The 26,561-nt window shown below is 37.7% G+C and overlaps 1 protein-coding gene across 6 annotated transcripts in view; it reads right to left on the bottom strand.

Annotated features, from left to right (window-relative positions):
* Positions 1-20,903, bottom strand: part of POLR3B (RNA polymerase III subunit B) — a 150,690-nt gene extending 129,787 nt beyond the window's left edge. Inside the window, exons 1-6 of one of the 6 annotated variants that reach the window (XM_077168607.1) lie at positions 20,329-20,394; positions 18,669-18,789; positions 15,272-15,304; positions 11,342-11,398; positions 11,192-11,256; positions 839-914 (exon numbers count right to left, since the gene is read on the bottom strand). In XM_077168607.1, the coding sequence (XP_077024722.1) occupies positions 839-914; positions 11,192-11,244 (129 nt within the window). In that variant the 5' untranslated portion in view covers positions 11,245-11,256; positions 11,342-11,398; positions 15,272-15,304; positions 18,669-18,789; positions 20,329-20,394. Of the gene's footprint in view, positions 1-838; positions 915-11,191; positions 11,257-11,341; positions 11,399-15,271; positions 15,305-18,668; positions 19,404-20,223; positions 20,426-20,607 lie in introns of those variants that run through there. The other 5 variants (XM_077168610.1, XM_077168605.1, XM_077168608.1 and 2 more) reach the window with 5 other exon arrangements.
* Between the last annotated feature and the right edge of the window lie 5,658 nt (positions 20,904-26,561).

Genomic DNA, 26,561 nt, shown 5'->3' with positions numbered 1-26,561 from the left:
GTATAAACTCCTTGAGGAAAGATATTGTGCCTCCCTTCTTTTGTATCTCTCAATGTTGAGGCACAAAATATATTCTTGATAAATAATTAGTAATTAAGTGATACAAAAATTTACCCATATAAAATGTCTGATAACTTGATCATACTTTCTGTTCAATCGTGCTTAGATTATCTATAATCATAACACTCCACCACATTGCTTGTTACCTTAATAAAAGTTCCTGTGCTACATTCCCTAATTTCTATTTCAGTTTTATTTTAACACAAACCAGATGAATTCACAAAAATCATTTTCTATCCTGATAAAATTCCTAATTACAGACACTAAGGGGAGTAGTTTGAGGAGGATTTCAGAATCTGTTAAACGATAATAAATGGCCCTGTCCTCCTATAACCCTATATCTGTAGCTCTGTCACAACCCTTGTGTTTAACCTTCCTGCTCATCCATCTCGCCAACAGGCTCCTAGTCCTTGTGTGCTCTGCCTAGCACAATGTCTGGCTGACCCTCCAGCAGTGTGCAGAGCGAACCATGCAATGTACAGGGCACTGGGCTAGGTGCAAGTATGAGGAGTGCAGAAACACTAAGAGACAGAAACATAAATAGGACACAGTGGTATAACAGTACAAATTAATCAGGATGAAATGACAAAATAAATAATATACAATGTTTCTTAACGTAGTATAGGCTTACATAAATGCACATTAATTTTGGTTATCTTTTTCTCATAAGAGATATTTTTCTTCCTGTTTTTAAATAATCTTTTAAGAGTGTATATTAAGGGCACAGACTCTTTTAATTAAAGGAAACAAATACAATTAAAATAAGATTTATAATTACCTCATGGGGGGACACTGGTCTAGTTACATTGAAGCTTTCTTCAACATCAGGAAGCCCAACATAGATATTAAGATATCTGAAAAGCAAATCATCAGTGAGTCTCCATATTCTCCTAAATATAAGGATCATGTGATAGTACAGACAGCTCTACAAAGAAGGAAAAATATAACCAAAGCATCTTTTAAAAAAAATCATAAATCTTTTTATAAAAGTATTGGAAATACAATACCCTAAAAATGATACATAATGAAAAAAGGAAAGTGCAAAAGAGAGTGTGTATGGTATGTTACTCATATAAAAAAGACGGGAACATAAGGGAAAAATACATACATATATGTGTGTGTGTATATATGTGTGTGTGTGTATATATATATATGTATACACACACACACACACACACACACACACACGCTCATTTGAATAAAAAGCCCATGAAAGATAAGAAAAACTAATGAGATAGATTACCTACACGAAGTGACTGGGAGCAGGGTGGAAAGAAAGGGGGTGTATGCATGACACTTCTGAATACACTTTTTTTTTTCTCGTGGGGGGTATCAATCAGTTTAATTCAAATATTTAAATCATAAATACCAACAAAAGCTACAAGGTGCCAAACAAAATTTCAAAGTGATAGATAAAGTCATGGTAAAGTAGTATACTACAAGAAGGAAACTGTATGCAAAGCAAACACCAAAAAATCAATTAATCATCAGTGAGTCTCCATATGCTCTCCAGAAATCAACCAGGCCCATGACAGGGCATAATGAGCACACATACTTTTTGCAAAGGTCTTACTTTTAGAACCATAGTGTTTCACATACCCAAAAAATACACACATAATCAAAATCAACCAAGATGTGAGGGGAGGGAATCAAAATTGAATACAAACAGTAACAAATGAACCTTACTGTATTATAAATGAAAAATATAATCACACTGAAGGGAGTGGGGAAGGAAAGTACTAATTGAAGTAACTTTGGAAAAGAGTATCTCAATTAGATACCGTAAGACTACAGAAAAAAAGGATGGTCACAAATATCGTACTCTAATTAGTAAATTTGTTTTTCACAGGGGTATGGGCTAACAATTCTGTAACTACTTTATAGTGTATTCTAGGGTTGAAGAAATGAGTAAATATATTGTGGATAATGACAACCAGGTTTCTCACTATCAAGGAAATACATTACGAATAAAGATAGGGAGAAGGTTAGAATGAGTCCCGTGGTATTAGATTGGAGGTATCAGTATGCTGGGCTTTTAAAACTTATACAAATGGATACAATGTGGAAATAATTATGGATATGTGTGTGTACACATGTGTTAGTATATATACACATACTTTCTAGCTCTGTCTGCTGAGGCCTACTAGCATCCACATATTGGTTTCCAGGTACTATTTTACAATAAAAGGAATCCGGCTCCTTAAAAATAAAAAAGTTGAGGGCGGGCAACAGTGGCTCAGTGGCTAAGTTCTCACCTGCCATAGCGGAGACCCGGGTTCAATTTCTGGTGCCTGCCCATGCAAAAAAAAAAAAAAAAAAAAAGAAGCTGATCCCAGGGCTGGAGCTGGGAAAAACAAGATGAATCACATCTTGTGGTACCAGAATTTAAAGAAGTGCTTGAAAAATAGTGGGAGTGTGTTGAAAGGATACGAGCCAACTTGCAGGGTGTCCCTATAGTCAAAGCTGGAACAATATGAGCCAATAAAATAATGACAGCACTGGATTATAACTCACAGAATAAAAGAAATGTCTATGAGTTCATACTGATACATAGACAGAAAGAGACATGGGGAAAGGGAAAAGCTCTTCCTAACAGCAGAATTCCAATTAATAAATGTAGAAAGAAAACAGAAATAGACTTATCACTTGGCAAAAACTACAGCAATAATTGTTAAAGATAAGCCAGTGATTTCTACTAATATTAGTGGGAGAAAGTATGATGTGAAAGAGGATATTTGCTTAGTCTTAAAGCATCTCCCCACAAGATACTTATGAATTACAACAGAAAAAGTTGGAACTTAACAGTGGATAAGCCTGTACCATGCCACCTTAACCAAGGGAACAAAGTTAAAATTGCCAGTAATAAGCTATATCGATCTCTGTATGCTCAGATATGATGCACTAAAAAAGGCATTACATCACTTCTGTGGCAAAAATGCATAACTTATCTAATCATGAGCAAACATAAAGCAAACCCAAATTGAAGAACCTTCTACAAAACAACTACCCAGGATTCTTCAAGTGCTAAGATCAAGAAAGAACGAGGACTTCCTTGAAGGGAGGGGCCAAGATGGCGGCTTAGCAATGTGTGCATTTTAGTTCGTCCTCCAGAACAACTACTAAATAATTAGAAACAGTACAGAACAGCTCCCGGAGCCATGATAGTGACCGGACACAAAGCATACCCCCGTCTGGACCAGCTGGACCGACTGCGAGCCTCCCCAGAACCGTGAGTTCCCCAAGCCGCCCAGTGCCCGGCGCCCCTCCCCCATAGGTGGCTTCCCAGAGGGAAAGGAAAGAGACTTGAACAGCAGCAGGGGTTGACTCCAACCAAACACCAATTGTGGCATTAATTAACAAATTCTGATGACTAAGAATAGGCCCCCCAGCTCAGGCGAACCTGGTCAAGGCAGAGGTCACTTAATGGGCTAACCAAAGAAGAGGAAAGGGGACAAAACGGAGGATTTTGTGGCTGTTTCTACGGAGGCTTGGCTGCCTCTAGATTCAGCGGCAGAACTATTCGGGCTGCAACTGCCCCAGGCATAGGCAGGAATGGACTGCTTTCAGGGCTGTCTCCCGCCTGTGCCTTCCCCAGGGAGGGATGAAGCCCAACTCAGGTGGAATCCCTCTCTCAAGGAATTCAGAACCCAGGGCTTCGCAATTTGAAGCCATTAAAACCAGCCTACAACCTCTCCTTTGTCTCTACCACGCCCCCAGCAGGGAGAGCCTTCCAAAGTTAAAGGTGCCACAACATCTTTTGCTGATGGGACCCGCAGGCAGACAAACGCCACATACTGGGCAGGACAAGAAAAACAGAGCCCAGAGACTTCACAGGAAAGTCTTTTAACCTGCTGGGTCTCACCCTCAGGGAAAACTGACACAGGTGACTCCTTCCCCCTGATAGGAGGCCAGTTTAGTTTGGGAAAACCCGGCTAGAGTCTATAATACCTACATAGACCCTCCTAAGGGGTGGGGGTAGGGAAAAGGCACCTTACAAGGAGGGCAAGAAACAAGAAAACAAGAACTGAAAAATTATCCTCTGTTTAACAAAACCTAAGCTAGAGGTCTGGAAAAAGCTGAACTGAAGGTCAAAGAACAGATAGACAACAAACTCATCTACCAAGAAAACCCTAGGTAAGATAAGTGAAAGCAATCTCCAGAATAAACTCATTAAGGTAATTAAATGTTTAGACGCCAGCAAAAAATAACAAATCACAACAGGAAAATTGAAGATATGGCCCAGTCAAAGGAACAAATCAATAGTTCAAATGAGATACAAGAGCTGAAACAACTAATTCAGAAAGTACGAACAGACATGGAAAACCTGATCACAAACCAAATCAATGAATTGAGGGAGGCAAGGAATGAAAAAAAGAAGAAATGCAAAGTCTGAAAAAACAAATCACGGAACTTATGGGGATGAAAGGTACAGTAGAAGAGATGAAAAAAACAATGGAAACCTACAATGGTAGATTTCAAGAGACAGAGGTTAGGATTAGTGAACTGGAGGATGGAATACCTGAAATCCGACAAGAAACAGAAACTATAGGGGAAAAAATGGAAAAATCTGAGCAGGGACTCAGGGACCTGAATGATAATATGAAGCGCACAAATATACGTGCTGTGGGCGTCCCGGAAGGAGAAGAGAAGGGAAAAGGAGGAGAAAAACTAATGGAAGAAATTATCACTGAAAATTTCCCAACTCTTATGAAAGACCTAAAATTACAGATCCAAGAAGTGCAGTGTACCCCAAAGAGAATAGATCCAAATAGACGTTCTCCAAGATACTTACTAGTCAGAATGTCAGAGGTCAAAGAGAAAGAGAGGATCTTGAAAGCAGCAAGAGAAAAACAATCCATCACATACAAGGGAAACCCAATAAGACTATGTGTAGATTTCTTAGCAGAAACCATGGAGGCAAGATGACAGTGGGATGATATATTTAAATTACTAAAAGAGAAAAACTGTCAACCAAGAATTCTATATCCAGCAAAATCGTCCTTCAAAAATGAGGAAGAAATTAAAACATTTTCAGACAAAAAGTCACTGAGAGAATCAGTTACCAAGAGACCAGTACTGCAAGAAATACTAAAGGGAGCACTAGAGACAGATACGAAAAGACAGAAGAGAGAGGTGTGGAGAAGAGTGTAGAACAAAAGAAAATTAGATATGATATATATAATACAAAAGGCAAAATGGTAGAGGAAAAGTATTACCCAAACAGTAATAACACTAAATGTTAATGGACTGAATTCCCCAATCAAAAGACATAGACTGGCAGAATGGATTAAAAAACAGGATCCTTCTATATGCTGTCTACAGGAAACACATCTTAGACCCAAAGATAAACATAGGTTGAAAGTGAAAGGTTGGGAAAAGATATTTCATGCAAATAACAACCAGAAAAGAGCAGGAGTAGCTATACTAATATCCAACAAATTAGACTTCAAATGTAAAATAGTTAAAAGAGACAAAGAAGGATACTATGTACTATTAAAAGGACCATTCAACATGAAGACATAATAATCATAAATATGTATGCACCAAACCAGAATGCCCCAAAATACATGAAGCAAACACTGCAAACACTGAAAAGGGAAATAGACACATCTACCATAATAGTTGGAGACTTCAATTCCCCACTCTCATCAATGGACAGAATATCTAGACAGAAGATCAATAAAGAAACAGAGAATTTGAATATTACAATAAATGAGCTAGACTTAACAGATATTTATAGGACATTACACTCCACAACAGCAGGATACACCTTTTTCTCAAGTGCTCATGGATCATTCTCAAAGATAGACCATATGCTGGGTCACAATGCAAGTCTCAACAAATTTAAAAAGACTGAAATCAAACACAACACTTTCTCAGATCATAAAGGAATGAAGTTGGAAATCAATAATAGGCAGAGTGCCAGAAAATTCACAAATACGTGGAGGCTCAACAACACACTCTTAAACAACCAGTGGGTCAAGGAAGAAATTACAAGAGAAATCAGTAAATATCTTGAGGTGAATTAAAATGGAAACATAACACAACAAAACTTATGAGTTGCTGCAAAGGCAGTGCTAAGTGGGAAATTTATTGCCCTAAATGCCTATATCAAAAAAGAAGAAAGGGCAAAAATTCAGGAATTAACTGTCCACTTGGAAGAACTGGAGAAAGAACTGCAAACTAACCCAAAACAAGCAAAAGGAAAGAAATAATAAAGATCAGCGCAGAAATAAATGAAATTGAGAACATGAAAACAATAGAGAAAATCTATAAAACCAGAAGTTGGTTTTATGAGAAACCAATAAACCTATGATAAAATCAATAAGATTGATGGGCCCTTAGCAAGATTGACAAAAAGAAGAAGAGAGTGGATCCAAATAAATAAGATCAGATATGGAAAAGGAGACATAACCACTGAACCCACAGAAATAAAGGAGGTAATAATAGGATACTATGAACAACTTTATGCTAATAAATACAACAATGTAGATGAAATGGACAACTTCCTAGAAAGGCATGAACAACCAACTTTGACTCAAGATGAAATAGATGACCTCAACAAACCAATCACAAGTAAAGAAATCAAATCAGTCATTCAAAAGCTTCCCAAATAGAAAAGTCCAGGACCAGACAGCTTCACATGTAAATTCTACCAAACATTCCAGAAAGAATTAGTACCAACCCTGCTCAAACTCTTCAAAAAAATTGAAGTGGAGGGAAAGCTACCTAATTCATTCTATGAAGCCAACATCACCCTCATACCAAAACCAGACAAAGATATTACAAAAAAAGAGAACTAAAGAACAATCTCTCCCATGAATATAGATGCAAAAATCCTCAACAAAATTCTAGCAAATCGTATCCAGCAACACATTAAAAGAATTATACATCATGACCAAGTAGGATTCATACCAAGTATGCAAGGATGGTTCAACATAAGAAAATCAATTATGTAATACTCCATATCAACAAATCAAAGCAGAACAATCACATGATCATCTCAATTGATGCAGAGAAGGAAAAGATTCAACATCCTTTCCTGTTGAAAACACTTCAAAGGATAGGAATACAAGGGAACTTCCTTAAAATGATAGAGGGAATATATGAAAAACCCACAGCTAATATCATCCTCAATGGGGAAAAACTGAAAACTTTCCCCCTAAGATCAGGAACAAGACAAGGATGTCACTATCACCACTGTTATTCAACATCGTGTTGGAAGTTCTAGACAGAGCAATTAGACAAGAAAAAGAAATACAAGGCATCAAAATTGGAAAGGAAGAAGTAAAATTCTCACTGTTTGCAGATGATATGATACTGTATGTCGAAAACCCTGAAAAATCCACAGCAAAACTACAAGAGCTAATAAACAAGTACAGCAAAGTGGCAGGTTACAAGATCAACATTAAAAAATCTGTAGTGTTTCTACACACTAGTAATGAACAATCTGAGGGGGAAATCAAGAAACGAATTTCATTTACAATTGCAACTAAAAGAATAAAATACCTAGGAATAAATTTAACTAAAGAGATAAAAGACCTATACAAAGAAAACTACAAGAAACTGTTAAAAGAAATCACAGAAGACCTAAATAGATGGAAGGGCATACCGTGTTCATGGATTGGAAGACTAAATATAGTTTATATGTCAATTCTACCTAAATTGATTTACAGATTAAATGCAATACCAATCAAAATCCCAACAATTTACTTTCAGAAATAGAAAAACCAATAAGCAAATTTATCTGGATGGGTAGGGTGCCCCGAATTGCTAAAAGTATCTTGAGGAAAAAAAAAGAAGCTGGAGGTCTCACGCTACCTGACTTTAAGGCGTATTATGAAGCCACAGTGGTCAAAACAGCATGGTACTGGCATAAAGATAGATATATCAAACAATGGAATCAAATAGAGTGCTCAGATATAGACCTTCTCATCTATGGACATTTGATCTTTGATAAGGCAGTCAAGCCAACTCACCTGGGACAGAACAGTCTCTTCAATAAATGGTGCCTAGAGAACTGGATATCCATATGCAAAAGAATGAAAGAGAACCTGTATCTCACACCCTATACAAAAGTTAACTCAAAATGGATCAAAGATCTAAACATTAGGTCTAAGACCATAAAACAGTTAGAGGAAAATGTAGGGCGATATCTTATAAATCTTATAATTGGAGGTGGTTTTATAGAACTTACACCTAAAGCAAGAGCACTGAAGAAAGAAAGAAAGAAATGGGAGCTCCTCAAAATTAAACACTTTTGTGCATCAAAGAACTTCATCAAGAAAGTTGAAAGACAGCCTACACAATGGGAGACAATATTTGGAAACAACATATCAGATAAAGGTCTAGTATCCAGAATTTATAAAGAGATTGTTCAACTCAACAACAAAAAGACAGCCAACCCAATTGCAAAATGGGAAAAACACTTGAACAGACACCTATCAGAAGAGGAAATACAAGTGGCCAAAAGGCACATGAAGAGATGCTCAATGTCCCTGGCCATTAGAGAAATGCAAATCAAAACCACAATGAGATATCATCTCACACCCACCAGAATGGCCATTATCAACAAAACAGAAAATGACAAGTGCTGGAGAGGATGTGGAGAAACAGGCACACTTATCCACTGTTGGTGGGAATGTCAAATGGTGCAATCACTGTGGAAGGCAGTTTGGCGGTTCCTCAAAAAGCTGAATATAGAATTGTCATATGACCCAGCAATACCACTGCTAGGTATCTACTCAGAGGACTTAAGGGCAAAAACACAAACGGACACTTGCACACCAATGTTTATAGCAGCATTATTTACAATTGTAAAGAGATGGAAACAGCCAAAATGTCCATCAACAGACGAGTGGCTAAACAAACTGTGGTATATACATATGATGGAATATTATGCAGCTTTAAGACAGAATAAACTTATGAAGTATGTAACAACATGGATGGACCGTCACAACATTACGCTGAGTGAGACTAGTCAAAAACTAAAGGACAAATACCGTATGGTCTCACTGATATGAAATGACATTAGTGAATAAACTTGGAATATGTCATTGGTAACAGAGACCATGAGGAGACAGAAATAGGGTAAGACATTGCGTAACTGCTGAAGGGATACAGACTGTGCAACAGGACTGGATACAAAAACTCAGAAATGGACAGCACAATACTACGTAACTGTAATATAATTATGTTAAAACACTGAATGAAGCTGCATGTGAGAATGATAGAGGGAGGAGGGCTGGGGACATAAATGAAATCAGAAAGAAAGACAGATGTTAAAGATTGAGATGGTATAATCTAGGAATGCCTAGAGTGTATAATAATAGTGAAATGTACAATGTACAAATTTTAAAAATGTTTTTGCATGAGGAAGTACAAAGGAATGTCATTATTGCAGGGTGCTGAAAATAGATGCCAATTAATATTTTAAAATGTCACCTTATGTGTGAGACTAAAGCAAAAATGTTTATTTGTTACAAAATTTATATTTTGACTAGAGCATTTCCTAATATAACTTATGTAGATAGTTTGCTTGAACACCATAAGTACTTGGAATCTCAGGTAGGACAAGAGATTTTGGTGGTTTGTCCAGAGTGATGCCCCGATGAATCCCAGAGTGATTTGATCTGTGACTGGAAAAGTATTTGCAAGCCCCCTTTGGGAAATGGTGAGAGCGGGAAGAAATTCAACTTCCCCAAGTTGAATTCTTGATATTCTCACAAGCAATGTGGACAACCAAAGCTATAGGCTGAGCCCCCAGTCTTGGGGTTTGTTCATATGAAACTTAACCCCACAAAGGATAGGTCAAGTCTACTTAAAATTTAGGCCTAAGAGTCACCCCCAAGAGAGCCTCTTTTGTTGCTCAGATGTGGCCTCTCTCTCCAGCCAACACGACGAGCAGTCTCACCACCCTCCCCCTCTCTGCATAGGACATGACTCCCAGGGGTGTGGACCTTCCTGGCAACGTGGGACAGAGATCCTGGAATGAGCTGAGACTCAGCATCAAGGGACTGAGAAAAGCCCTAGAATGAACTGAGAATTAACCTCAAGGGATTGAGAGAACCTTCTCGACCAAAAGAGGGAAGAGTGAAATGAGACTAAGTGTCAATGGCTGAGAGATTCCAAACAGAGTCAAGAGGTTATCCTGGAGGTTATTCTTATGCATTAAGTAGATACCACCTTGTTGTACAAGATGTAGTGGAGAGGCTGGAGGGAACTGCCTGAAAATGTAGAGCTGTGTTCCAGTCGCCATGTTTCTTGATGATGATTAAACAATGATATAGCTTTCACAATGTGACTCTGTGAATGTGAAAACCTTGTGTCTGATGCTCCTTTTATCTACCATATCAACAGAATAGTAGAACATATGGAATAAAAATAAATAATAGGGGGAACAAATGTTAAAGTAAATTTAGTTTGAAATGCTAGTGGTAAATGAAAGCGAGGGGTAAGGGGTATGGTATGTATAATCTTTTTTTTTCTCTGTTATCGTTTTATTTCTTTTTCTAAATCGATGCAAATGTTCTAAGAAATGATGAATATGCAACTATATGATGATATTAAGAATTACTGATTATATATGTAGAATGGAATGATATCTTACTGTTTTGTTTGTTGTTAATTTTTTTTTAATTAATAAAAAAAGTTCAAAAAAAAAAGAAAGAATGAGGAATTGTCATTGACTGGAGGTGACTAAGGAGACATGAGATCTTGGCATGAATCCCGAACCAAAAAAGGATAGTAATGGGAAGTTTTTTAATAAGGTCTATAGATTAATTACTAGTAGTGTATTAATGTTAACCTCCTGGTTTTGATCACGAAAGATCTAAATATTAAGGGAAGCTGGGTGAAGGGTATAAAGGAACTCTTCGCAATATTTTTGTAACTTTTTTATAAGCCTAAAATTATTTCAAAATAGTAAGTTTTTAGGACATTTGGAATGTAATCTTCTCTGTCACAATTCTAGTTGTTATAAGTAGTCTACCAATTAAAAATCAAATTTGAACACTTTACCTTATTAAACAGATAAAAAGGGAATTCTTTTTAAAGGTTTAATAGCAACTATATTAACTTTTTAAAATGCTAGATAATCAAAATAACAAATAAAAAATAGTTGATTCCTTACTTTAAGTACCACATGGGGTCAGCATCACTTGTAACCTTTTCATTTGCTTTCATTATCTTCTTTATCTAAAGGGAAAAGATAAATATTAGGAAATACTCTGAGTCTAAATTAATTCTTTGCTCAAACCTCTTTCTAAGATTTGATGCTTACCTCTACATTAATGAAATAGTTAAAAGAATCTATATGCTGTTTCACAAGGCCTTTCACCTAAACAAATAAAACGTAAAAAGTAGATTAGCCACAAAATAGAAGACATATAATAGATTATAACCCCACAGGTGACCATCAAATTTTTCTCAAAACCAATTGAGAAAAAAAGAAATTCTATGAGCTTAATTTAATAAAACTAATTATGCATCATCATTCCATTTCTCTTCCACTTTACTAGTAAACCTCAAAATCTTCCTCCTTGTGAAGCAACCTGACCTTTGGAATTTAAGACATTTGAGTATTTGAACATACCTCTGAAGTCCCCACAAGCTAATAAACATCTGGACTCCCCATAAGCTAAACAACGAGGCAGGATTTTCTCTGTATACACTGAATAAAAAAAAAAATCCAAGAAAAAAATATAGTAGTTGACCATTACCTCTTCCTCAAACCATGTCTATTTTCTCTTTCATCTTTCTCCAACTTGGGCAATTTCATGATTTTCACATACCTAATCCCTAGTCAATCATATCACTTAAAGATCAAAGAGGGAAAAATTACGTATCTCTATAAGGACAGCTGAAGATAGTTGCATTTAAAATTGAAAGCAGAGTGAAACTCAAGACAATTAAGATCAGACACACATTTAGCTGTATCTTCCCTTTGTCTCAGTATATGTGGGCAACAATTGCCCAGAGACAGTGCACATAGCTTAGCACATAGGAGTGTGCTGCTATGGAAAACACTGAGATAACGAACACACGGACTCCAAAATCTTAGGACTGAAAAGGACTATACGCATTCATATTTTTGTTTAATCTTCAAGCACAATTCATATAATACCTCTAGAATGTACCTGACAGGAAAGCACAGAATCTTTGCTTTACGCTTCCTTACAGGGATCTCACTAACTTTAATTTTTAAACACTCCTGATTGTTGGGGAGATGGGGGGGGGACGGTATTTAGAATGATTGGAGGTCTGCCTTCCTAAAGTTCTACTACTTAAATGTATTCTCTATTGGAGACAATGCCTTCTATGAGTCAGTTCATTTAGTTATCACATCTCTCATATTCTCATTTCTAGGCTAACACACACCCTTCAACCACTTCTCACAGGCATGCCTTCTAGACCCTTTAGCAGCCATTGCTGAACTCACTCCAACATTCTTGAGAAGCTGACCAGTACATACAGTAGGACTACCAATTCCCTCATTCTGGATATTATACCATTGCTATCAAAGAAACTACCCATGCTGAGCTTTCCCTCTACTAAAATTCAAGGGGTGATTTTCATACTCACACAAAAGGGCTATTAAGTCAGGCATGCTGCATTTGGTACTTGCACAAAACTAAGTACAGGGATTTATATTTGTCTCTCCACTTTTACCTTCCCAGCCTAACAAAACCTCTCTGTCTTGATTCTGTCAGCCAACAGCCATGGCAACCTGACAAACTTTGCATAACCTGTCATCAGTTAGAGGGGCTTAAAATCCTTATACTTTTGTTCATGGACAAAAATATTTCAAGGTGGTCTGAGTACAGAAAAATCCAGACTTTATGACATATACATGAATAAAATAAATAACGAGTCATGTCTGTATCAAGTCCTTTACCTCATCTTAGACTGTACACCATCAAATGGCTCCTCTTTAGATTCACAAAAGCTACCTCTTCTTATTGCTTAAATACAGATTCCTTACATCTTTTTTTTACAATAAGAAATAACACACACACAAAATCCCTTCCCTTGGACAGTTTGGCAGTTCCTCAGGAGGTTAAATATAAAATTACCCTATGATCTAGCAATTTCACTACAAGGTATATACCCAGCAGAATTGAAAGCAGGGACTCGAACAGATATTTGTACAATGATGTTCATATTGGCATAATTCAGAATTGACAAAAGATGAAACAAACCATTTATTAACTAATAATGGACAAATAAAATGTGGTATATACATAATGATAGAATATTATTCTGCTGTAAAAAGGAATGAAGTCCTGATGCATGCAACTACATGAATGAATCTTGAGGACATTATGCTGAGTGAAATAAGCCAGGCACAAAAGGACAAATACTGTAAATCTCACTAATTAAACTTATTAGAATAAGCAAACTCACAGAGTAAATCTCTCTGTATATTCTATATATAGAATATAGATTACCAGTGGATAGGTTAGGGTAGAGAATGGGGAGCTGATGCTTAATTTGTACAGAATTTCTATTTAGGTTGATTGTAAAGATTTGAATATGGATAGTGGCGATGGTTGCACATTATTGCAAGTGTAATTAAAAGAGGTAAATTATGTATGGTAAATGCAGTTGAAAGGGGAAGATTTGGGTCGTGTATGTTACTGGAATGAAAGTTAGAAGATAAAACATGGACTTTATAATACAGTGAATCCTGATGTGGACAATGGACTATGGTTAATAATACAAATAGAAGAATGCTCTTTCATGAACTGTAACAAATGTATGACACTATTACAAGGTATTAATAATAGGATGGTAAATGGGGAGAAAATATACCTAATGCAAACTACAGACTATAGTTAATAGGACTATTTTAATATTCTTTCATCAACTGTAACAAACTAATGCAGTGTCAACAATGGGGGGTATATGGGAATGTTACATTTTTTACATAAGTTTTCTGTAAGTCTACAACTTCTCTAACAAAAAAAACATCATGTGAGTGAAAGACATCAGACACAAAGTACTACATATTGGATGATTCCATTTATATAAAATGCAAATTTAAATAAATCTATAAAGACAGAAATAGCTTAGTGTTTACAGAGGGATGAGGAAGGATAGAGGGATTGAGACTACACTGACTGCTAAGGGGTATGGGGCTTTTCTTTCTGGAGTAATGAAAATGTTCTAAAACTGACTGTGATGACAAATGCAAAACTCTGAATATACCAAAAGCTATTGGCTGTAGACTTTGGATGGATTCTATGGTATATGAATATATCCCAATAAAACTTTGTTTTAAAAAAAATCCCTGTACTTGACCTTACTACCATTTTACTTCATTCTCTGTCATTCTCGAACTTAAAAACTCTTTTATAGCTTCTTACTGCCATTACAAGAAATGCCAAAATCATTAACATGGCTTTTAGGTTGTGTCATAAATCTGGTCCCTAAGGGCCTCTCCAGCCCATCTCCCAGTACTCTCTCCTCTTCCTGTAACACCTTACTAGCCAGACAAAGCTCTACTCCTTTTTCAAGTCTCTGTTTCCATGTGCCTTCCCTCAGGAGCCTTTCCTGACTTCCAGGATGGGTTATATACAATTGTCATAGGCTTCCATAGCATTCAGTATCTCCCCTCATAATAACCACTAATTTTCTAATTGTTTAGTCACTTTTCCCTGCTAGTCTTTAAGTTCCACAGGAGAAGGGACCACCATGTTTGTTCCCATTACTTCTCAGCCAAGCACTTTAGAACCGAATTGAAGCCCTACACCTAACTTATATTCAATGGTTCCTTGGACTTGCCTATCCACCCATCCATTCCAGCCAATCAGACCCAGTCACTGTTTCCTACAGACCCCAGGCAGTCTCCTCTTTAGCACTCTTATGATACCATGTTCTCTGCATTCCAGCTTTCGGCTCAGTTAAATGCTTTTATTTTAAAACATAACTCATGTCTGGCCTCATTAGGGAGGCCTTCTCTGACTACCTGCAACATCTCTTTTGCCAACTAGCACTTTTTGTTTTTATCATTCACATTTTACTATACTATTTCCTATCTCTACAAGTGGATAACCATTCCTCAGCATCTTTTAGGAAAGATTTAGCTCATACTTGTATTTCTAAAACCTAGCAAAGTAGTGGTGATAAAAATTTAATCTATAAAAAAGGCTTAACTGCTTGATGTTTTCAACTGAAAAATACCCATTTAATACTAAATATAAACAATTACCTTTAAAAAAGCTGGAAGCAGCCTCCATTTTTCCTGTGAATAAGAAATAAGAATATCAGGACTCTATGCCAGTGACCACAATACTTTCATAAGAAGTTATTTTAATGTACCAAAAATTACTTGCAAACAAAAGAAAGTAAATCAAAACAAAAAGAACAATGCTTAAATTGTAATCACTTTTATAGAAATCATATATATATAATAAATGTATACATACACATGTATAATGTACATACACCTATATATAAGATTTCTTAGAATATAATTTAACCTATCATCAATGATGCAAGTTTCCAAGAACTCTTCATACTTTATTTTATTCTCATAACAAATCCTGAATAAGCTGGTTTTTCCCCACCCAGACAAGGGAACAGTGAGACTCAGCAAGTCTGGTGGGGAAACTGGGTCTCATAGTCCAATAGGAGTTCTTTCTCACTCCCATTCTCTCTCAAATAGTATGTGGACAGAGCTCATCTCAGGGCTACAGGAGGACCATACACGTGGGGTTTGCCTCCCACCTTAAATAGCTCCAAACTGCCATACCTCTTGAGTTACTGGGCCTGCTTTTTATATCTTTCTGAGGGTGTAAGTGGCCTACCATGTAAGCCACTTCTCATGTACGGCATCCAGGTCGCTAATGGAAGACCTGACAAATGGTTAGGACTGCATTCAAAGCAAGATAAAACAGTTTCTGCTAAGGGCCTAAGGAGCTTTCCTATGGGGGAAAATATTCAGACTTTGACACTTCTACTATGACTCTTTAGAAGTCTTTTCTGCTTATTTCAGTTATAGCCCATGTAAGGGAGTTAAAATCTGGTGAAATCTCCCAATAAGAAAAATATTTATGGGCATAGAGTATTTATACAAAGGGAATATTTTAAAGAATAAAGACAATAAAAACAAAGGCTCTATGATTTTCCATAACTCTCAAAATAAACACTTGACTATTATAGGCATAACACTGCAACTCTATTCAAACTAAAAAACATTCATGATGTGTTATCAGAGGACTGTCAATAAATATTTTTATTGCCTTTAGAGCTAAAAGCAATTTCACAGATGGTTTATTTTATAGATAGAGGTTTGGGAAGAGACCAAATAAAAACTGAGTATGTTCACAATCACAATTTACTTGGTTATTATTATGTCCTTTTGACAGATGTACAAAGAAAGGTTCATGCAAGTTAAATAGGGTCATACAGTTATTTTAAAAAAATGCTCTCATGGAGTTTACATTCTAGTAGAAGGACAGACAACAAATAAACATAAATTAGTAAGTGCTGGGTGGTACTAAGTGCTATGAAGAAAAATAAAGAAGGGCAAGAGAAAAGAATGATGGGGATGGTGCTATTTAAAACACGTAAAGAGAAAGAGACCGGATCTTTGCAACAACTGTAAAAACTTTGGTTTTCATTCTGAGTGGCTAGAGAAACACTGGAAGTTTCTGAGCAAAGAAGTGACGTGATGACCTGACTCATTCAAGTCACTCTGGCTGCTGGATTGAGAATAGACAAGGTTAGAAGCAGGAGGACCATTTGGGAATTTACTGCAATAATTCAGGGTGGTAGCAATATAGGTAGTGAGGTGTTATTTAGGAGATACAATTTAAAGGTAGAGCCAACAGGACTTGATAATGGATTAAATGGGGAATCTGCGAGAAAGATGAGTCAAGACACCAAGGTTTTGGGTTTGAGCAACTAGAGGAAAGGAGTTGCCATTTATGGAGAGGAGGAGACAGGGAACTTGCTGCAGCAAATTTAGGTGTGGAGGGGTTATGAGGAGCTTGGATTTGGGCATGTTAAATTTGAGATATCCATTACACATTCTAGTGGACATGTCAAGTAGGCAACAAATATGAGTCTGGAGTATCAAAAGAACATGGCCTGTCGATATAAATTTGGGAGAGGTCAGCAAATGGATGGTTAATTAAAGCCATGGTGACATCCTCTAAGAGAGAAGAGTTCCATGATATGAGGCCTAGAACACTCCAACATCTGACCTTTAGAGATGAGGGGTAGAAGGCATATCCAGGAAAGGAGGCTGAAATGGAGTAGGAGAAAGTGAGGGAGAAAGACAACTTGGAGAAAGTAAAGAAAGTTTTTCAAGAAAGAGGTCAGGCAAAACTGAGCTATGATAGCAGAAACCAAAATGTGGTTGGAGAAAGAAGGTCAGAAGGGAACTTTCTGTGGTGGTGGAAATGTTCTATATCTTGTTTTGGGTGGTAGTTATTAGGGTATACACAAGAGTCAAAATTTGCCTAACTGAACAGTTATTATCTGTACGCTTTATCATGTGGAATTATAACTGTTTGAAAAAAAGAAGAGAAGTGGCAACTGGGTCAAAAACTCCTCATTAGTTCCTCAACTTCCTCTCCCATACCTTCAGATTTCTCTCCTTATACCTATCCTCTTACCTTATTTTCTCCAGCATCAAAGGAAGAAAGTGTCCATTCCCCAGTCTAAGGCTAACACTTCTACCTGGACTCTCAAACCCACCTTTCCAATCTTTTCCAGGACTAAAACCTCGCCCTATTAACAGTCCTTCCCTTCCCTCGATGTTCAAACTCTCCTGGATACTGGCTTCATCCTTTCACCCTGAAACAGCTCAAAACTTTCTCTTTTCTTCTCCTGCTCTTCAGCTTACTAACTTCCCAACAAGTAGTCAGAGAGGACCTTCTCTGTTCCTCATTTTTCTTTCCTTCTTCTACCAATTACAGTCAAGATTCTGACCCATCTACTAACGAAACTGCTCTAGCAAATGTCACCAATGTTTCCAATATTCCAATTCCAATTCCAAAGAGCTCCCCTCAGCCTTTCCACAGCAGTCGGCCATGTTGACCACTCCCTTCTTGTAACGCTCCTGTGACAACATTCTCTTCTAATGCCTTTCCTACCTCTGAGAATGCCTTCTTGGTCTTCCTTTCCTCTGCCTACTCTGCAAATGTTGGTATCCTCAAAGTTCTATCCCTGGACACTTCTTTTCTCACTCCCAAGTGTGCTGGGTGTGAAGGATTTGAAAGACCACTTGTTTAACATCCCCATTTCAAGATCTCCCACCTCCCTCCCCAGTTACAAATGTAAGCACTTTCAAGGACAGTGACCCTGACTACCTTATTTACCACAGTGCCAGGAGCATAAAAGATCTGCAATAGATAATGAATGAATAAATGAATAAGTGAGTAAATATCACAGCTACAGTGACCCACAAGGTATGAATATGTCTCCTCCAACTGTTTACCAGGCAGCAACACCTTAAGGGCTCAGGAACTACTCAAACTCAATACACCCAAAATTAGATCCCCCAACTTACCCCTTCCTTTCAGCCTGCCCTATTCCCAATCTCAGCGAACAACATCATTTATACAGTCATTACCAATTAAAACCCCAGGGAGTCCTACCTCTCAGATGCTTCTTGATCAGTTGGAGAACAAGTTCCACTGTGTCCACCTCCTTTTAAATTTCCTCACATTCATCCTCTGCTACTGCAGCTGAGGCCCTCATAGTCTTTTACCTGGACTTCTGTGATATTTTCTTTTAAGTCTACTTTAAAGTTGCCATTTTCCCTCCATTCCATGACCAACACTCAAGCTAGAGTGATCTTTTCCATGTTCACAGCTGATCCTGTCATTCATCACCTTACCATTCTCCATTGCCTCCACACCATCCTCATGAAGTCTAAACTCTACAGCATAACGTCCTCTGTGGTCTCACCCCTGGATACTTCTCCAGCCTCACATCTTTCTCCCAAACCACATGAAACTACATGATGGGCTTTTTAATACTTTCAGGCTTTTGCTCATGGCGTCCCTTTTATTCAGAATGCCTCTCCCACCACAACACTTCATCCCCATCTGTTAAGACTCAGTTCGAGCATCACATTTTACCCATCAGTTGCAGTTGTAACAAAGACTTTCCCTTCTATCACAGAATCCACTATATGTTATTCCACATGTGTACATGTCTCCCCCTTTAACCCATAAACTCCTGGAAGACAGGGAGGGAGATTTTGAATTTGTACAATCCCTGGGAATGGTATGCTGCCTGGCCCACAGTAATCCCTCAATAAAATCTGTTCAATAAACAAGTGATTACATGACTCCAAAGCTGTGTTATTTCTCCTACCATGTTGCTATGATAGCATACAGAGTACAGAAAAATATATTAGGTATGGTTAACAGGCAAAATAGCACCTATGTAGGAAAACTTACAGAGAAAGCACTGAAGTAAATAAACATATCAATTTCCCAACTGAAAGGAAAAGTTATTTTCATTTGTTATTAAAGAAATTCTCTTATAAAGTACCGTCCCGATTCTTGTTAGTTCAACACTAAAATTATAGCTTTACTTCATAAAGCAAAAAATGCAGACAACACCCAGCAATAAAAAATGAGTAAAATGGCATTCTCTGAGTCCCTTAAAACCATTCTAGATACCATTGCTTTGGAAAAGGCAATAAAGTTACTCATCACATTCATTCAATCTAATTCATTCATTCATTCAATAAAAACATTTTACAGGTCAAGAACGGAGGACACACAACAAATAAGACAAACATATTCTAGTGGAAAGAAAAACTAAATGTTAGTCTCCAGAATGGAGAAGACACTATCGTAGCAAGTACTAAGGGGATCTAACATCTGGAAGAATCAAGGAAGGCCTCTGGAGGGAGTCATATGATAGATATCTAGGATTTAATCTACAAAGTGCAATGGTGGAAAAAGCGGCTGGAAAAGTAAGCAGCGGACAGACTGAGGAAAGCCTTGTAATCCTTCATAAAGACTTTAAATTTTGCTCTAAGATCAATGGGTAGAAATTGAAGAAGTTAAACCAAGGGAGAGACGTGACCATATTTGTGTGTTTAAACTGATGACTCTGGCTACAGAGCAGAAGACAGATTGGAGTGGGACAAGTCAAGATAGAAAGTAAAAGATTCAGACGATTTGGCTTTCGCACCACAGCTAGAGGACCTCATGAAAGTGGACTAAGCTCCCTGGGTCCTACTGTTTTTCTCGATATGTCTGAAAACGAAGAAGCAATAGGACCCCACAGGGTGGATACGAGAGCTAATCTTCTCGGACACAAACGAACAGGAGCTTGGAAGGGGTCCAACCCGAGCGCCATCGGAGGGCCTCTCGGCTTCCGTAACCACTGACAGCTCTCTGGGCTCACCCCTTCCACACGCTAGCGGCGGCCAACCAAGGAAAAGTATAAGCACGCGCAATGCTTTGAGCATGCGCGATGCCACCCGCCCGCCTCCCGTCCATAGCGAGAACTCTCCGGGCAACGCCTCCTTGAGCGTGTCCCGGGCCCTTCTGCAACCGCGTGCCGGGCGCTCACCTCTACGGTCGGGATCGGAGCCACCAGCTGCTCTGGGGTTAGGTTACCGAACTCTTCCCCTAGGACGTCCATGCTGCTAACGGCGAAAGAAATTCAGCCAGAACCTTCCAGCCCGCCTTCGCTGCACCAAATAAACTGCAGCACGCTTGGAGAACGGTGCGCGGAGGCCTAAACCGTCCCCGCTTGGACTGCTAGTCGGAGGTGCGACAGAAAGGTTCCGCCTGCATGTTGCCCGAACCTGCGGTGGAACCGGATGTGATTGCGGCGGAGCCGGAGAACTGCCCCCTCTGGTGTTGCTGGGAAGTCTAGGCCGGGTAGTCCTAACCCCCGGCCGTCGTGGGTTCTTTCCGTATTAGAGGTCAACAAAACATATTGGTTGTGTTTTTTAAAATAACTTCAGGGAAAGTGTAAACAGATGATTTGCGCAACTTGAGCCACCGAAGCAAATAATGCATTTAATTTATTCCAGGAGTAGTCACATTGTATAGTATGGGAAAATCGGACATTTCCCGACATCAACCGGGGGATTGGTTAAATGAATTAGAGTACGCGCGTGTCATGGGAGTGAGGAGGAGTTCACCACACTGGAGAGTAGAGCGTAACACGACAGTCATTAAGGCAGCGTTATGTACCAGACAGAAGACCCAGAAATAAATACATGTACAGGGCGAAATTTTGTATGAAAAGATGGTATTTTAATTCCGTAGGGGAAAAGATGACTTATTCAATAAATGACGGTGAACAGCTGATTAGTATTTTAAAAAATGTGCTTCTCGATAAATCTTGTACGGGTTAAATACTTAAATGTTAAAAAACCTCAGAAGAAAATGTTAAGTGAATATATTCATAACCTAGAGGTGATGAAAAGTCTTTAAAGGATGGCAACACAATCAAAAGGCACAAAGTAAAAATACTGGTAGATTTGATAATATTAAATAATTCTAAACGTTGTTTTATGATTCCATGAAAAATGAAATTTTTCCATATAGAATTTACAAAATTACCATAAATAGAGTTTTTTAAAAGTACTGGCTGGCGAGTCCCTTCCTTGGGCACGCCCACATTAACCTCTCTAACGTGTACTCTCTTTTTAATAAACTTCTCTTTTAATAAACTTTACTACTTATGCCTAAAAAAAAAAGTACTGGTTGGCAGAAGGCAATGTGTTGGTAGTGGTAATTGACAAGTGCATGCGAATCAACAGGAAAAAAAAACAACAGAAAAATCTAGGCAAAAGATATCAACAAGCAAAACATCATAAATATAAAAATATGTATAACTTCAGAATTAAAATGGAAACTAAATTCTTTTTTACCCATCGAATTGGTATGGATAAGATTTATAATATTAAATGTGGCCCAGAGTATGGACAAACAGGCACTCTCTTACTTTGTTGGTGAGAGAGCACATTGGTACAATATTTGTCATTTCTAGAGGGTAAAAATACATATATTTCCACTGACTCAGCAATTTAGTTGTTTAGATATTTAGTCCAAGGAGATTACTGAAAAGATACACAAATGTGGACAAACAAGGTGAACAGATTGCTCACTGAAGCATTATTTATAAAAACAAAATATTAGAAACAACCTAAATGTCCTCTGATGAATAATTGTAATTATGGGACCCCTAATTATATATTTGTAATTTGATGGATAAGCATCTATCAAATAATTATGGAAATATCTGTGTTTAATTTAGAAAGATGGCATCATCTACTGATAAGTGGGGATGGAAAAGAACAATGTGCTACATGAATAATATCCCAATTATATGTTACATGTATTTATAATGGGTAGAGTTATGAGAAAGGACTTTTAACTGGTTATCTCTGGAGGATGTGATTTACTGTTCTTCATTCTTTCCAGTAATGTTTAAATGTTTTACAATAAGCATGTGTAATTTTTATGATTGAAATAGTTTCTCTTTGGAGCTAAAAATCAGAAACATTGACATTTAAAAGAAAAAATGTAACATTTTAATACATGGAAAAGTTCTCAGTATAACGATAAGTGAGAAAAAGATGAATTAAAAATTGTAGATACACATGGTAAACTCAATTTGGTAATTTTTGATAGTTTGGATGTTCAACGCATATTTATTGATTTGTACTAAGACTCTGTATTAGTTAGGGTTCTCTAGAGAAACAGAATCAACAGGGAACACTCGCAAATGTAAAATTTATGAAAGTGTCTCACGTGACCGTGGGAACGCAGAGTCCAAAATCCACAGAGTAGGCTGTGAAGCCGACAATTCCTATGGAGGGTCTGGACAAACCTCACAGGAGAGGCTCACCAGCCGAAACAGGAAGAGCCTGTCTCTTCTGAATCTTCCTTATAATGCTTTCAGTGATTAGATTAAGCATCACTCATTGCAGAAGACATGCCCCTTTGGCTGATTACAAATGGAATCAGCTGTGGATGCAGCTGACATGATCATGATTTAATTCTGTGAAATGGCCTCATCACAACAGACAAGCCAGCACTTGCCCAACCACCACTTGGCCAAGTTGACAGATGAACCTGACCATGACAGACTCTTTGGTATGCAAGTATGTAAAAATATTAATTTGGTTATCTGCTACTGGTGAGACCAGAGATGATTTTATTCCTTTATTATTTTGTTTATTTTATTTATTTTTTTATTGTATAGTATAACATATATATAAAACAAATAAAAAAGCAATAGTTTTCAAAGCACTCGTCAACAAGTAGTTACCGGACAGATCCCAGAGTGTTTCATATGCTACCATACCATCCTCTCCAATTTTTACTTCTAGCTGCTCCAGAATATAGGAGGCAAGAAGACTTAAAAAAAATTTTTGTCACCATAATCGACTTTTCTTATTTTCTGTGAAAAATAATATATATACAAAACAGCAATAATTTCAAAGCACAGCATCACAATTAGTTGTAGAAAATATTTCAGAATTTGACATGGGTTACAAGTCCAAATTTTAGGTTTTTACTTTTAACTGCTCTAAGATACTGGAGACTAAAAGAGATCAATTTAGTGATTCAGTCATCATATTCATTTTGTTAAATCCTATCTTCTCTGTGTAACTCCACCATCACCTTCAATCTTTCTATCCCGTTCTTTAGGGGTGTTTGGGCTATAGCCATTCTAACATTTTCATGTCGGAAGGGTCTGTCACTAATACAGAGTAGGGAGATGGAACTATCTGATGTTCAGGAGAGGCTGAGCCATCTAGGTTTCATGACTTACCTGGTCCAGAGACTCATCTGGAAGTTGTAGGTTTCTGGAAAGTTACTCTAATGCCTGGAACCCTTGTGGAATCTTATATACTGCTCTAGGTGTTTTTTAGGATTGGCTGGAATGGTCCTTGTTGGGGTTTGGCAGGTTATGATAGGTAGCAATGTCTAACTGAAGCTTGCGTAAGAACAACCTCCAGAGTAGCCTCTTGATTCTATGTGAATTCTCTGCCGCTGATACTTTATTAGTTACTGTGCCGATTTGAAAGGATGTATGTATCCTAGAAAAGCCATGTTTTAATCCTAATCCTATTTTGTAAAGGCAGCCATTTCTTTTAATCCCTATTCAGCACTATGTATGCCTGAAACTTTAATTAGATCATCTCCCTGTAGATGTGACTCAATCAAGAGTGGTTATTGAACTGGATTAGGTGGAGAAGTGTCTTCACCCATTCCGGCTGGGTCTTGATTAGTTTACTGGAATACTATAAAAGAGGAAATCTTAGGGAGAAAGCCAGGAGATTCTGAGAGACCAGAGAATGGCATAGCCATGGGAAGTAGAGTCCACCAGTCGGTGATCTTTGGAAATGAAGAAGGAAAATGCCTCCTGGGGGAGTTTCATGAAAGGAAGCCAGGAGAGAAAGCTAGCAGATGACGCCATGTTCACCATGTGCCTTTCCAGATGAGAGAGAAAAACCCTGACCATGTTCCCATCTGCCTTCTCACTTGACAGAGAAACCCTGAACTTCGTCACCCTTCTTGAACCAAGGTATCTTCCTGGATGCCTTAGATTGGACATTTCTATAGACTGGTTTAATTGGTACATTCTCTCAGCCTTAGAACTGTAAACTAGCAACTTATTAAATTCCCCCTTTTAAAGCCATTCCATTTCTGGTATATTGAATTCCAGCAGCTAGCAAACTAGAACACTCACCTTGACTCTTGTCTGTCCCCACATTATTTACCTCTGCTGTTGCTGTGGTAGTGCTGATGTTTTCCTTTTAAACATAGCCCATAGCATGCAATAGTAGTTTTCCCCCTGTACCCTGGACTTAAACACTCTTTGTACATGAATCATACCTTTGAAGAAGTTCTTGAAAGAACTAATTTATATTTCTAGTGTTACTCAATAGGACTCATAGGTCTGTACAACCTCTTCCAATCTTGTTCATCTTCAATATGGTAATATTGCTTATAGACCCACTAGAGACCCACCTTCACTTCTACCTATTCCCTTACATTGGAGTTCAACCTCATTAACTAACTGCTTACCCATCTCCAGCTTCTGTGCATCTCTAAGTCCCCTATATTCTGTATTATAAGCCTCTGATTTTACCTATATCCATGGTCATAAAAGTGGAATCATACAATATCTATCGTCTTGTGTCTGGCTTATTTCCCTCAGCATTATGTCCTCAAGGCTCATCCATCTTGTCATGTGCTTCATGATGTCATTTCATTTTACTGCTGCATAATATTCCATCGTGTGTATATACCACATTTTCTTAATCCACTCATTTGATCATGGGCATTTGGTTTGTTTCCATCTTTTGGAGATTGTGAATAATCTGCTATGAACATCAGTGTGCAAATGCTTGTTTGTGTCATTGCTTTCAGCTCTTCTGGGTATATACCAAGTAGTGCTATTGCTGGGTCATAGGGCAATTGATATTTAGTTTCTTAAGGAACTGCCAAACAGTCTTCCGTAGTGGCTGCACCATTATATATTCCCATCAGCAGTGCATAAGTGTCCCAATTTCTCCACATCTTCCCCAACATTTATAGTTTCCTGTTTGTTTAATAGTAGCCATTCTTATAGGTGTGAGGTGGTATCTCATTGTAGTCTTGATCTGCATTTCCCTGATAGCCAATGAAAATGAACATCTCTTCATGTGATTTTGAACCATCTGTATTTGCTTTTCAAAAAAATGTCTATTCATATCTTTAGCCCATTTTATAATTGGGTTATTTGTTCTTTTGTTGTTGAGTTGTATGATTTCTTTGTGTATACAGGGTATCAAATCTTTGCCCAATATGTGATTTCCAAATATTTTCTCCTAGTGAGTTGGCTATCTCTTCACCTTTTTGACAAAGTCTTTTAAGCATTTGATTTTGAGGAGTTCCCATTTATCTATTTTTTCTTTTGTTGCTTGTGCTTTAGGTGTAAAGTTTAGGAAGCTACCTCCTATTACTAGTTCTTGAAGATGTTTCCCTACATTTTCTTCTAGAAGCTTTATGATGCTAGTTCTTATATTTAAGTGTTTGAGTTAATTTTTGTATAGGGTGTAAGATAGGGCTCATCTTTCATTCTTTTGGCTATTGATATCCAGTTCTTCCATGCCCATTTATTGAAGACTATTTTGTCCCAGTTCAGCGAATTTGGGGGCCTTGCCAAAAATCAGTTGACCATAGATGTGGTCATCTATTTCTGCACTCTCAATTCAATTCCATTGGTCAATATTCTATCTTTGTGTCAGTGCCATGCTGTTTCAACCACTGTGGCTTTATAATAAAAGTTTTAAAGTCAGGGAATGGTAATCCTCCCACTTCAACCTTCTTTTTTAGGATGCTTTTAGCTATCCGGAGTCTCTTTCCCTTCCAGATGAATTTGGTAACTAGCTTTTCCAAGTCTTCAAAGTAGATTGTTGGAATTTTGATTGGCACTGTGTTGAATCTGTAGATCAATTTGGGTAGAATTGCAATCTTAACTATATTTCGCCTTCCTATCCATGAGCAGGGAAT

The sequence above is a fragment of the Tamandua tetradactyla genome, chromosome 7 (genome assembly GCF_023851605.1).
Source record: "Tamandua tetradactyla isolate mTamTet1 chromosome 7, mTamTet1.pri, whole genome shotgun sequence".
Lineage (NCBI taxonomy): Eukaryota > Metazoa > Chordata > Mammalia > Pilosa > Myrmecophagidae > Tamandua > Tamandua tetradactyla.
This window is presented reverse-complemented; position numbering and strand designations above follow the sequence as displayed.